This window comes from Ursus arctos, unplaced genomic scaffold (genome assembly GCF_023065955.2).
Source record: "Ursus arctos isolate Adak ecotype North America unplaced genomic scaffold, UrsArc2.0 scaffold_22, whole genome shotgun sequence".
Classification (NCBI taxonomy): domain Eukaryota; kingdom Metazoa; phylum Chordata; class Mammalia; order Carnivora; family Ursidae; genus Ursus; species Ursus arctos.
The window spans coordinates 39,024,028-39,037,623 of NW_026622897.1; the positions used below are offsets into that span (position 1 = coordinate 39,024,028).

At 38.1% G+C, this 13,596-nt stretch overlaps 1 protein-coding gene across 10 annotated transcripts in view; it reads left to right on the forward strand.

Moving 5' to 3' along the window:
- Positions 1-13,596, forward strand: part of ARHGAP42 (Rho GTPase activating protein 42) — a 317,870-nt gene that overhangs the window by 247,041 nt on the left and 57,233 nt on the right. For all 10 annotated transcript variants that reach the window (XM_048217115.2, XM_048217118.2, XM_048217117.2 and 7 more), the window contains 3 exons: positions 84-193; positions 8,729-8,807; positions 10,579-10,618. In XM_048217115.2, the coding sequence (XP_048073072.1) occupies positions 84-193; positions 8,729-8,807; positions 10,579-10,618 (229 nt within the window). The remainder of the gene's footprint in view (positions 1-83; positions 194-8,728; positions 8,808-10,578; positions 10,619-13,596) is intronic.

Genomic DNA, 13,596 nt, shown 5'->3' on the forward strand with positions numbered 1-13,596 from the left:
AGTGCAGCAACTTAGTTGGCATATTTATATTTTCCAGTTGCCCTTGTCATCATGTCACTAATGTGTTCTCCCTCTTGTTTCAGAATGGCCTTGTTACTGGTTCGCCAGAAATGTTTAAATTGAAATCTTGTATCCGACGAAAGACAGACTCAATTGACAAACGATTCTGCTTTGACATAGAAGTAGTTGAAAGGTTTGAGGTTTTCTTTTCACTTTATATTTTTTAATAAGTTAAATTATTTGTTTCTATGTTTAGATATAAATATGAAACAGCATACAAATACTTGTTTTTCGATCTTTAAAAGCAATATGCATGTTTATTTCATTTTTTTATGCATTTATTCAACAAATATATATTGCATGATGCTTTCAAAAAATAGATCAAAGGATGCTAGCAAAAAGCAACATCACTCAAAGAAGAATTTGGGGAATCAACAACATAAATAACTACATTAGGGGATGTGTGGCGGACTGGAGTTCCCATCATTATGAATGATCCAGACAATATTGCTCATCACTCTTGGATAAGCCTTTTTGTAGACTTTTGACTCCTGGTGGCCTTCCAAGAAGTAATAAGACACAGCTGGAAATGCCAGCTTATTTCCTTCAGCCAGTGAAATTCAGTGCCTGCTCTATGTGGAGCATAGAGATTCTTAGCCACAGGATACCTGGAGAGACGTAAATGTTGTATATGCAAGCTTATAACCTAGTGGGGTGTTTTAGCTCTCCTTTTTTTTTTTTCTTGTATCAATATAAGAACAGAAACTAAATAAGAATGGGTATACTTCTTCATCTCTCTTCTATTCCATGATCTATTTTTCTTCTTCTGCATTACTACCATAGTTTTCTGAATATTCTAGCTTTATGTGTGTGCACTATATAAAATGCATACTCTATATACTCATATACTATAGTTTACATATATGTAGTTTGTAACTATATGTAAGGCAACACCCCTGTTTTTTATGCTTTCTAAAAATTGTGTTAAATATTTTGGCCCTGTGTTCTTAGATTTTATGGATCCACTTATTAAGTTTCCCTTTCTTTCCAAAACAAATCCTTCGGGATTTTTGACTGGAGTAGCATTAAAGTTATTAATTAATTCATAGAGACTTAAACTCTCTTTGAAGATTTTTTATTTTTTTATTTATTCTTGAGTATTTTCATTTTATTATGATTTTTTAAAATGTTTTTTTATTATATTATGTTAGTCACTATACAGCACATCCCCAGTTTTCCGATGTAAAGTTCGATGATTCATTAGTTGCATATAACACCCAGTGCACCATGTAATACGTGCCCTCCTTACTACCCATCACCGGTCTATCCCATTCCCCCATCCCCCTCCCCTCTGAAGCCCTCAGTTTGTTTCTCATAGTCCATGGTCTCTCATGCTTCATTCCCCCTTCTGATTACCCCCACCTTAATTATCCCTTTCTTCCCCTACCGATCTTCCTAGTTCTTATGTTCCATACATGAGAGAAATCATATGATAATTGTCTTTCTCTGCTTGACTTATTTCACTTAGCATTATCTCCTCCAGTGCCGTCCATGTTGCAGCAAATGTTGAGAATTTGTTCTTTCTGATAGCTGAGTAATATTCCATTGTATATATGGAAAACAACTTCTTAATCCAGTCATCTATTGAAGGGCATCTCGGTTCCTTCCACGCTTTGACTATTGTGGACAATGCTGCTATGAACATTGGGGTGCGTATGGCCCTTCTCTTCACTACGTCTGTATCTTTGGGGTAAATACCCAGTATTGCAATGGCTGGATCATAGGGTAGCTCCATTTTTAACTTTTTAAGGAACCTCCACACTGTTTCCAGAGTGGCTGTACCAACTTGCATTCCCACCAACAATGTAGGAGGGATCCCCTTTCTCCACATCCTCTCCAACAATTGTTGTTTCTTGCCGTGTCAATTTTTGCCATTCTAACTGGCATAAGGTGGTATCTTAGTGTGGTTTTGATTTGAATTTCCCTGATGGCTAATGATTTTGAGCATTTTTTCATGTGTCTGTTAGCCATTTGTATGTCTTCATTGGAAAAGTGTCTGTTCATATCTCCTGCCCATTTTTTGACTTTTTTATTTGTTTCTCGTGTATTGAGTTTGAGAAGTACTTTGTAGATCTTGGATACCACTCTTTTATCTGTAGTGTCATTTGCAAATATATTCTCCCATTCCGTGGGCTGCCTCTTAGTTTTTTTGACTGTTTCCTTGGCTGTGCAGAAGATTTTTATCTTGATGAAGTCCCATAAGTTCATTTTATCTTTTGTTTCTCTTGCCTTTGGGGATGTGTCATGAAAAAGGTTGCTTTGGCTGATGTCGTAGAGGTTGCTGCCTATGTTCGCCTCTAGGATTTTGATGGATTCCTGTCTCACATCGAGGTCTTTCATCCATTTGGAGTTTATTTTTGTGTATGGTGTGAGAGAGTGATCAAGTTTCATTCTTTTGCATGTAGCTGTCCAATTTTCCCAGCACCATTTATTGAAGAGACTGTCTTTTTTTCACCGGATGTTTTTTCCTGCTTTATCAAATATTAGTTGCCCAAAGAGCCGAGGGTCCATTTCTGGGTTCTCTATACTGTTCCATTGGTCTATGTGTCTGTTTTTGTGCCAGTACCATGCTGTCTTTGTGATCACAGCTTTGTAGTACAGCTCGAAATCCAGCATTGTGATGCCCCCAGCTTTGTTTTTCCTTTTCAACAGTTCCTTGGAGATTCAGGGCCTTTTCTGTTTCCATACAAATTTAAGGACTATTTGTTCCAGTTCTTTGAACAATGTCCTCGGTATTTTGATCGGGATACCATTGAAAGTGTAGATTGCTCTGGGTAGCCTGGACATTTTAACTATGTTAATTCTTCTGATCCATGAGCATGGAATATTTTTCCATCTCTTTGTGTCTTCCTCAATGTCTTTCAAGAGTGATTTATAGTTTCTAGAATATAGATCCTTTACGTATCTGGTTAAGTTAATTCCAAGGTAATGTATGGTTTTTGGTGCTATTGTAAATGGGATGGATTCCCTAATTTCTCTTTCTTCAGTCTCATTATTTGTGTGATGAAATGTAACTGATTTCTGAGCATTGATTCTGTATCCCGCCACATTACTGAATTGCTCTTTAAGTTCTAGTAGATTGGGGGTGGATTCTTTTGGGTTTTCCATGTAGAGTATCATGTCATCTGCGAAGAGAGACATTTTGACTTCTTTGCCGATTTGGATAACTTTGATCCCTTTTTGTCTTCTGATTGCTGTTGCAAGGACTTCTAGTAGTATGTTGAATAATAGTGGCGAGAGTGGGCATCCTTGTCGTGTTCCTGATCTTAAGGGAAAGGCTTCCAGCTTATCCCCATTGAGAATAATATTTGCAGTAGGCTTTTCATAGATGGCTTTTATGAGATTGAGAAATGTACCCTCTATCCCTACAATCTGAAGGGTTTTAATCAGGAAAGGATGCTGTATTTTGTCAAATGCTATTTCTGCAACTATTGAGAGAATCATATAATTTCTGAACTTTTCTTTCTGGATAAAATCTATGACACTGATTGATTTGCGAATGTTGAACCACCCTTGCATCCCAGGTATGAATCCCACTTAGTCATGATGGATAATCCTTTTAACGTGCTGTTGGATTCTATTTGCCAGGATCTTGTTGAGGATTTTGGCATCCATATTCATTAGGGAAATCTGTCTGTAATTCTCCTTTATGATGGGGTCTTTGCCTGGTTTGGGGACCAAGGTAATATTGGCCTCATAGAATGACTTTGGTAGTTTTCCTTCTGTTTCTATTTTTTGAAATAGCTTTAGGAAAATAGGTATTATTTCTTCTTTGAATGTTTGGTAGAAATCCCCAGGAAACCATCCGGGCCTGGAGTTTTGTCATTTGGAAGGTTGTTTATCACTGATTCAATCTCTTCATAATTAATTGGCCTACTTAAAAAATCAATTTCTTCCTGTTTCAGTCTTGGTAGTTTATAGGTTTCCGGGAAGGCCTCCATCTGTTCCAGATTGCTTAATTTATTGGCATATAGCTGTTGATAAAAGTTTCTAATAATCATTCCGATTTCATTGGTGTTGGTCGTGACCTCTCCTTTTTCATTCATAATTTTATGAATTTGATCCTTTCTCTATTCTTTTGGATAAGTCTTGCCAGTGATTGTCAATTTCATTGATTCTCTCAAAGAACCAGCTTCTAGTTCTGTTGATCTGCTCTAATGTACTTCTGGTTTCTAATTCATTGATTTCTGCTCTAATCTTGGTCAGCTGCCTCCTCGTGAGGGGATTAGGCCTGTCCCTCTGTTGCTGTTCCAGCTTCTTGAGGTGAGAATATAAAAACTGCATTTTAGATTTTTCTGTTCTTTTGAGTGAGGCTTGGATGGCTATGTATTTCCCCCTTAGGACTGCCTTTGCAGTATCCCATAGGTTTTGGACCGTTGTGTTTTCATTCTCGTTGGTCTCCATAAAGTGTTTAAGTTGATTTTTGATTTCCTGGTTTATCGAGTCCTTCCTGAGCAGGATGGTTCTTAGTCTCCAAGTGTTTGAGTTTCTTCCAAATTTTTCCTTGTGGTTGAGTTCCAATTTCAGAGCGTTGTGGTCTGAGAATATGCAGGGGATAATTTCAATCTTTTGGTATCAGTTGAGACCTGTTTTGTGTCCTAGAACATGGTCTATTCTTGAGAATATTCCATGGTCATTAGAATAGAATGAATATTCTTTGGTTCTGGGGTGTAGTGTTCTATATATATCTAAGAGGTCCAACTCGTCGAGTATGGCATTCAAAGCCTTTGATTCTTTGCTTAGTTTTTGCCAGGGTGTTCTATTTCTGATAGTGGAGTGTTGAGGTCTCCTACTATTAGTGCATTTTTATCTATATGTCTCTTTATTCTGGTTAAGAGTTGGCTTGTATTTCTTGCTGCTCCCCTGTTGGGGGCGTATATATTTATAATTGTCGTATCCACTTGTTGGATACATCCTTTAAGAATAATATAGTGCCCTTCTGTGTCTCTACCTATAGTCTGTAGTTTAAAATCCAATCTGTCTGATATGAGAATTGCTACCCCAGCTTTCCTTGAGGTCCATTTGCGTGAAAGATGGTACTCCATCCCTTTACTTTCAGTCTGAATGTATCTTTGGGTTCAATATGAGTCTCTTAAAGACAGCAAATGGGTGGGTCATTTCTTTTTATACAGTCTGCAACCCTGTGGCGTTTTTGGAAGCATTTAAGCCATTCTCATTGAGACTGAATACTGAGAGATATGATTTTAATGATGCCATGTTGCCAGTAAAGTCTTTGTTTGTATTCGCTGTGACTTTCTGTTCTGTATCACTCTTGGGGCCTTTTTACCTTTATAGAACCCCCCCTTAATATCTTCTGTAGGGCTGCTTTCGTGGTTATGAAATTGGTTAATGACTGGCGATTCTGTAAGTTCTTTATTTCTCCATCAATTCTGAATGGCAGCCTTGCTGGATAAAGGATCCTTGGCTGCATGTTTTTCTCTGAAAGAGTTCTAAAAATCCCCCCCAACCCTTTCTCTCATTCCAGGTCTGTGTAGACAGATTTGACGTAATTTTGATACCTTTGCCTTGGTACGTGAGAAATTTCTTTGCCCTGGCCACTTTCAATACTGTATCCTTGAATCTAATATTTGCAAATTGCAGTATGACGTGACGTGGCGTAGGGTTGTCGTGGTTGAGTTTGGGACGGGTCCTCTCTGCCTCTTGGACACGAATGTTTGTTTACCTTGCTAGATTAGGGAAGTTTTCAGCTACAATTTGTTCAAATATCTCTTCTAAACCTCTGTTTTTCTCCACCCCCTCGGGGATGCTTATGATTCTGACATTGGATCATTTCATTGAATCAGTAATCTCCCGTAACCTACATTCATGGGCGTAGATTTTTTTAAGTCCAACTTCTATTTTCGCTTTTTCTTCTACTAACCCATCCTCCAATTCGCTGATACGTTCCTCTGCCTCATTTACCCTGGCTGTCAGAGCCTCTAGTTTTGACTGCATCTGGCTCATAGAATTTTTAATATCTGCCAGATTTGCTCTCATTTCCGCCCTTAGAGATTCTATATTCTCATTAACATTTTTAATACTTTTTTCAAGTCTACACATCATCTTGACCATTGTTACTCTGAAATCCATTTCTGATAATTTGGTTACATCCATATCCATTAGTTCTGTGGCAGAGGACACAGACTCATTATCTTTTCTTTGCTGGGGAGATTTCTCCTTCTCTTCATTCTGATGAGGAAAGGTTGCGGGGTTGTCCAGAACCCAAATTATTGACCAGGATCCAGGCCGTGCGCCCTTGTTTTTTAGGGATCTTAGGGATGTGGGCTTCTTGATTTTTCAGCCTGCCTTCTGGGGGAGTGGCCTGCCATGTCGATACTCAGGCAACCCTGTTTGGGTAGGGTCTCCATGTCTCCTGAGAGGGGAATGGGGATGGGCACCCTGTGAGCCGGTGTTTCTAGGCTTTTGTTCTCTGGCGGCTTTCCCTGGTGTTTTCTGAGAGTCAGAGTAGCAGTGGCCGAATCTCAGCCTCTGTCACAGAACAGAGGGCATCGCGGGCCGTTCTCTACTGATGATCAGGCCACTTTAACTCTGTTGCTGTTGGTTCTGCTCAACCCTGCAGCATCCCGGGATGTGCGCCACACACCCGGTGTCCCAGCCCTCACTTCCAGGGCCGGCGCTTCTCTGTCCTTTGTGTTTCTAACACTGCCAGCTGCCCCTGCGCGCTCCCAGAGCTCCCGGTCTCAGTCTGGATCCAGTGAGTATACCAGAGTTCCGTGAGAAGTCTGGTGGTGCGCGCTCCCCGCTCATGGTCACAGTCTATTTTCTCGTGGGTGCAGTCCTCAAGTCCTCCTGCTCCCCCGTGCAGGTGGCTGCCGCTTCCCGGCGCCCGAACACGGCGGCTCCCTCCCCCTTCCATTTATCTTCTGATATCTGTGCGTGGTTTCACGGCTCCCCACTTCATACCTCAATACTCAGCGCAGGAGATGTTCATTTGTAGAGATCCAGATGTATCTTCCTGCGTCTCAGGCTGATTCCGTGCATGTTCAGACTGGTCTGGTACCTATCCAGCTCGAGTCAGGGGACTGGCTGAAAAAGGGGTCCCCTACTCCTCTGCCATCTTCCCCTAGAGTAGCCATTTTATTACAATTTTGAGTAGAATTCATTAGTATATTTTTCCCAAATTGAAAGTCTATTAATCTTTTTAATATATCAATCTATATCCAGCATAGTTGTTGAGCTCTTTATTCATTTTAATAGTATTGTGGTAGGAACTTCTGGATTTTCTATGTAGACAGATGCCAACACGCTAGTGATTTTTCTTTATTTCAGCACTTTTTAGTTCTGTAACCTTGGGGCACATTGTTAAGTTGTGCTTTGGTTGTCTCTTCTGTAAAATAAGGATAATAAGTACCCACCTCATAGAGTTCCTGTGAAGATTAAATTAGATAAAAAAAGGAAACACGTTTATAACATAGTGCCAGACACATAATAAACAGCCAAAAAATATTGTTATCTTATTATTTTTGTTGATACTGGCTTAGATTCTCCAAGATAAAATGATCTTCGTCTTCATATACATTTTTCCTTTTCCTGTCATTCCAACGATCTGTTTTCCTCTTTACACAAGAGATAATATGCCTTCATCACAGTTTTAGGTCATACCAGTTTTCAGTCATGCAATATTTAACTGAAATTTCCTCTTCAGTGTACCTCTTCCCAGAGTCCTCTAATTTCCTGTTTAAATTTATTTTATGGACAATTTGCAGTTAACTAGGTTAATTTAACTGTTTCTGAATTTCATGTCTTTTTCTGTCTTACATTGCTTTCCTCCTTCCCTTTGCTCGCTCTTTCTCTCTTGAAGTACATCCTCGAGTAACTATTTCAGAATGGGTAGATGGGAAAGATGGTTTTTAAATAAATTAATTTTAATATTGTGATCATGGTATAGATAAACACTTTGGTTTAGTGTCTTTTTAATAATTTACTAATTATGGTATGATACTTTTCATATTACTATGTACTCATTGTAATTATTTTTGGTGACTAGATTATACCACATTGGGATCATAATCTTAATTATTCTCATGTTGTAGAACATTTAGGTGGTTCTGAACTTTGGTGAATGTAACTTTGTCATCTTTTTTGGTCCTTTCAGAGGAATAGTTTGGAACTAACCTCCTTCAGGCAGTCATAGCTAAACCAATGATTTTACTACCTACGAACATTAGAATTAAAAAATATTTGTTTGGGGGCGCCTGGGTGACACAGTGGTTAAGCGTCTGCCTTGGCTCAGGGCGTGATCCTGGCGTTATGGGATCGAGCCCCACGTCAGGCTTCTCCGCTATGAGCCTGCTTCTTCCTCTCCCACTCCCCCTGCTTGTGTTCCCTCTCTCACTGGCTGTCTCTATCTCTGTCTAATAAATAAATTTTAAAAAAATCATTAAAAAAAAATATTTGTTTGTGTGTGTATGTGTGTATTGTGCCCCCACAGTGATTTTTCTGAAAGGTAACTATTAATCAGTCTTTTTCTTTTCATTTTTTAAAATTATTTTTTCTTCTCTTTTCTTTTTCCATTTCTCTCTTTTCATTTTTTTCTTTCCTGTTTGTTCTTCAAGTTTGACCTTTACCTTTAAGAACACCAAAAATAATAAATGTGTGAAGACATAACATTAATAAACTGAATAAATAAAATATTTGTTTTTAATAGGCATGGAATCATCACATTGCAGGCATTCTCAGAAGCTAATCGCAAACTCTGGCTTGAGGCCATGGATGGTAAAGAACCGGTAAGAATATGATACATCCTATAATTTAGGTTTTATTGTTCTAAGTACAAAGTACATCTGAATTTTTTTTTTATGTCTGTAGTGTATTTGAGAATTTTAGTATAGCAAATCAGAGTAGAGCCTTTTACTGTTTTCCTAGTGTTGTCTCACTCATTGCCTTAACTTTCTAATTTGTTTCTCAGGGGGAATTCCTGATTTAAAATCCTAAAATTACTAACAAATTACTTATCACTAACTTAGCCTTGCTGCTTGGATTATTTTATTCAGTTAATTGAGTTCTTACTCTTTGCAAGGCCTGTGCTAGGCTTCATGATCAGTGTGATGAGCAAAGGTTTAGGGTAAGAATTAATCCTGTGGTCTATATCATTGTTTAAAAGTCTCATGTGGTGGGGTGCCTGTGTGGCTCAGTCAGTTAAGCATCCAACTCTTGATTTTGGCTCAAGTCATTATCAAAGGGTCTTGAGATTGAGCCCCACGTCATCGGGCTCTGCACTCAGCGGGGAATCTGCTTAAGATTCTTTCTCTCCTGGGGTGCCTGGGTGGCACAGCGGTTGAGCGTCTGCCTTCGGCTCAGGGCGTGATCCTGGCGTTATGGGATCGAGCCCCACATCGGGCTCCTCCGCTGTGATCCTGCTTCTTCCTCTCCCACTCCCCTGCTTGTGTTCCCTCTCTCGCTGGCTGTCTCTATCTCAGTTGAATAAATAAATAAAATCTTTAAAAAAAAAAAAAAGATTCTTTTTCTCCTTCTGCCCCTCCCCCCCAAATAAATAAATAAATCTTTAAAAAAATAAGTCTCATTTGGTAAAACTGCCTTGTGGCTTGACATTTTCCCTTCCATCCGTATCTCCACTGTTTTAATAGTTATTTCAATGTGGGCATGATAATTTACTTAAAATTATTAGGGAGGCTTATGTAAAAAAGGGAATAAATCATTGATCATTGTCTGTTTTCTTTGTGAAGAACACTGCATTTAATGGTTGAAGGTGTGAACACACAAAGAAAATAGGAGGCCCTGTTCTGTCTCTTGAGAACTAACTATCCTTCAGTTGGCAAAGAATCTATGAACAACCTTGTGCAAAGTAACTGTGCAACAACATAGCTATATAAAGTGTGGTCCCTAGACTTTGAGGCCATCCCTCCAACTGCTACCAGTCCACAATAAAATGAGTGCAGAAATTATGATTAAACATCTGGAAAATTTTATAGCAATTTGGAGAAGTGATTTTATATCTATTGAGTTTAATGATAAAAAATTTGGACTCTGCATCTGTTCTTTATAATGTTTATTATGTTTTATTTTATTATAACTTTTAAAAATATCAGCTAATTAAAAATTAAAAATTAAAGCAAAATGATTTGGCACTGTGCCACTAATACTTGTAAGGTAAGCCTTGACCTAGAACAAATTTAGGTGTGACAGATCAGGTACAAGTTAGGTCATGTTGAGAACAAAACACTAAAGAGATCATTTGAGGAAGGAGTAATCTGGTAAAATCCATCATGAGATCCCTTTTGAAGGAAGGATACATAGTGTGCATCATGTCAGGTAATAGAATGAGATATATAAATCAGATGAAAGGGGTAGAACCTTGCTCAGGGCTGGAACAGTCGTGAGGGAAAGAAGTGGGAAACAAGGTAGGTTGACAGAGTAAGAATTTGGACCAGTTGTAGGATCTTGAAATCAAGATACTCCCTTTGTGTATCATTATACCAACATCCCGCTGCTTTCTGTGCAGGGTCATTAACTGATTAGACTTCCTTTGTTTTTCAGATTTACACCCTGCCTGCCATTATTAGCAAGAAAGAAGAAAGTAAGTTTTAATAATTATTTAAAATTTTATTACAGGTTTTTTTAATCACAAAAGTATTATGTGATATTAAGAGTTAATTCTGGGAAAACATAATGTTGATCTGACAGTTAAGCAAATTTAAGATTTTCGTTTAAAGAAGCTTCTCAAGTCAAAGCCACTAGCTACTGGTGTTATAGTAACCAAAATTAATTTTTATTTGTTTGATGTTTATTTACTTACAGGTATGTACCTTGCTTTATCCCAGGAAGAGATTTGAACAGTTGATATTTAGTTTGATTTTTTAAATGTTTTCAATGGCAGTAGCAAGTTTCTTTATTTTAGTTCCAGTGACAAGACTAAAGACATGAATACTTTGTGCTGGTTTTAGGAGATTGTACTCAAGAGTGTGATGTATAAAGACATTGTCATAACGCATGGGATATGTAGGAAAACCTTTTGTCTCACTATAGAATTACTGAATCCTAGTATTAAAGCATTGTTAATAAACCCATTTTATGTGTTTTCCATCACATTCTAAATCCTCTTTAACCATCTGCCACCTTCTTGCCCCCTTTTACCCTTGGTTATTTTAAGGTATTTTCTTTTTTATGTACTCTACATGGTCAGATTATATGACATATAAAAATTATTTTGTATATTTGTTTCTAAGGTTATATGTATATCTTAAAAAGCAATTTCAAGGTTTTTTTAAACTCAGTTACTTTCTCTCATGATGTCTAAATTTATTTTTAAAACAGGATTAATAATAACCCTGACTTTTAAATTGCTAATACAATGCAACTTAGAATACACTAATGATAAAAACTAGGAAAGCACTCATTTAAAAGTTGTACATATTGAGTGTATGAAAAAGCCTATTATTTTAAACTAAATAAAATGCTTCCTAACAATTAATTTCAGAAATTATGAAAAGAAAAAACATGATTTAAAATACTCTTAATGTTAAAGACATAAAAAATTATTTCCAGTTTTTATTCTTTCATTTCTTTATTGCAAATCAAAGAAAGTGATTAGTATAAAATCTTCCATTGTATCTAATAGCACAAATAATAAGCAACAGGTAAGTACCAAATGTTCTTTCTAAACAATTACCTAAAGGGCAATGTATTATATATTTTGCATTTGAGTAGAGTTTGAAATGTGTTTCTTTTTTTTTTTTTTCAATGAAAACTATATTTTATTGAGGATTTACCATGTGACAAGCATCAGGTTTCCCCCTTGTCCATTGTTCTCCATGGTTCCTGACTTCACTCTCTAAGACGTTCCTCTCTGTCCATTATCCTCCAAGGCCACAGACAAAGTGGGTGTGGATGTGCATGCATTCCCTGGGGTAGGCAACTTTCATAGCCTTTCTGCTTGGAAGTTTGAAGACCTGGGCTTAGAGGATTCCTACAGTTAATGGCCTTTTTAACAGTAAAATTGCCTCAAAAAGTTCTGGTCTACTTACTTCTGGTCAATTCCACATAGTAGAAATCACAACCCAACTTCTGTGCTGGACATAGTTCTTAGACTTGTTTTCATGTCTCTTTTTCCCAAGTTAATGAAGGGTACCATCAGGACATCTGAAGCAATGGGCTTGAGTTGGGCAGCAGAAGCCTATCTCCCACTATTTCCAGGGCAGGAGCAGTTGACTTTTCCACCTATGTGAGCTCTCAAATTTCTGGGCTCTTTCTATTCCCTTCCATCCCTACTCTTTTTTTTTTTTTTTAATTTATAATGATTTTTTATTATATTATGTTAGTCACCATACAGTACATCCCCGGTTTCCGATGTAAGGCTTGATGATTCATTAGTTGTGTATAACACCCAGTGCACCATGCAATACGTGCCTTCCTTACTACCCATCACCGGTCTATCCCATTCCCCCATCCCCCTCCCCTCTGTGGCCCTCAGTTTGTTTCATAGTCCATAGTCTCCCATGTTTCATTCCCCCTTCTGATTACCCCCCCTTTCTTTATCCTTTTCTTCCCCTACTGATCATCCTAGTTCTTGTGTTCCATAGATGAGAGAAATCATATGATAGTTGTCTTTCTCTGCTTGACTTATTTCACTTAGCATTATCTCCTCCAGTGCCGTCCATGTTGCAGCAAATGTTGAGAACTCGTTCTTTCTGATAGCTGAGTAATATTCCATTGTATATATGGACCACAACTTCTTAATCCAGTCATCTGTTGAAGGGCATCTCGGCTCCTTCCACGATTTAGCTATTGTGGACATTGCTGCTATGAACATTGGGGTGTATATGGCCCTTCTCTTCACTACGTCTGTATCTTTGGGGTAAACACCCAGTAGTGCAATGGCTGGATCATAGGGTAGCTCAATTTTTAACTTTTTAAGGGACCTCCACACTGTTTTCCAGAGTGGCTGTACCAACTTGCATTCCCACCAACAATGTAGGAGGGATCCCCTTTCTCCACATCCTCTCCAACAATTGTTGTCTCTTGCCTTGTCTATTTTTGGCATTCTAACTGGCGTAAGGTGGTATCTCAGTGTGGTTTTGATTTGAATTTCCTTGATGGCTAATGATTTTGAACATTTTTTCATGTGTCTGTTAGCCATTTGTATGTCTTCATTGGAAAAGTGTCTGTTCATATCTTCTGCCCATTTTTTGATTTGTTTATTTGTTTCTCGTGTATTGAGTTTGAGAAGTTCTTTGTAGATCTTGGATACCAGTCCTTTGTCTGTAGTGTCATTTGCAAATATCTTCTCCCATTCCGTGGGCTGCCTCTTAGTTTTTCTGACTGTTTCCTTGGCTGTGCAGAAACTTTTAATCTTGATGAAGTCCCATAAATTCATTTTATCTTTTGTTTCTCTTGCCTTTGGGGATGTATCATGAAAAAGGTTGCTTTGGCCGATGTCGTAGAGGTTGCTGCCTATGTTCTCCTCTAGAATTTTGATGGATTCCTGCCTCACATACAGGTCTTTCATCCATTTGGAGTTTATTTTTGTGGATGGTGTGATAGAGTGGTCAAGTTTCA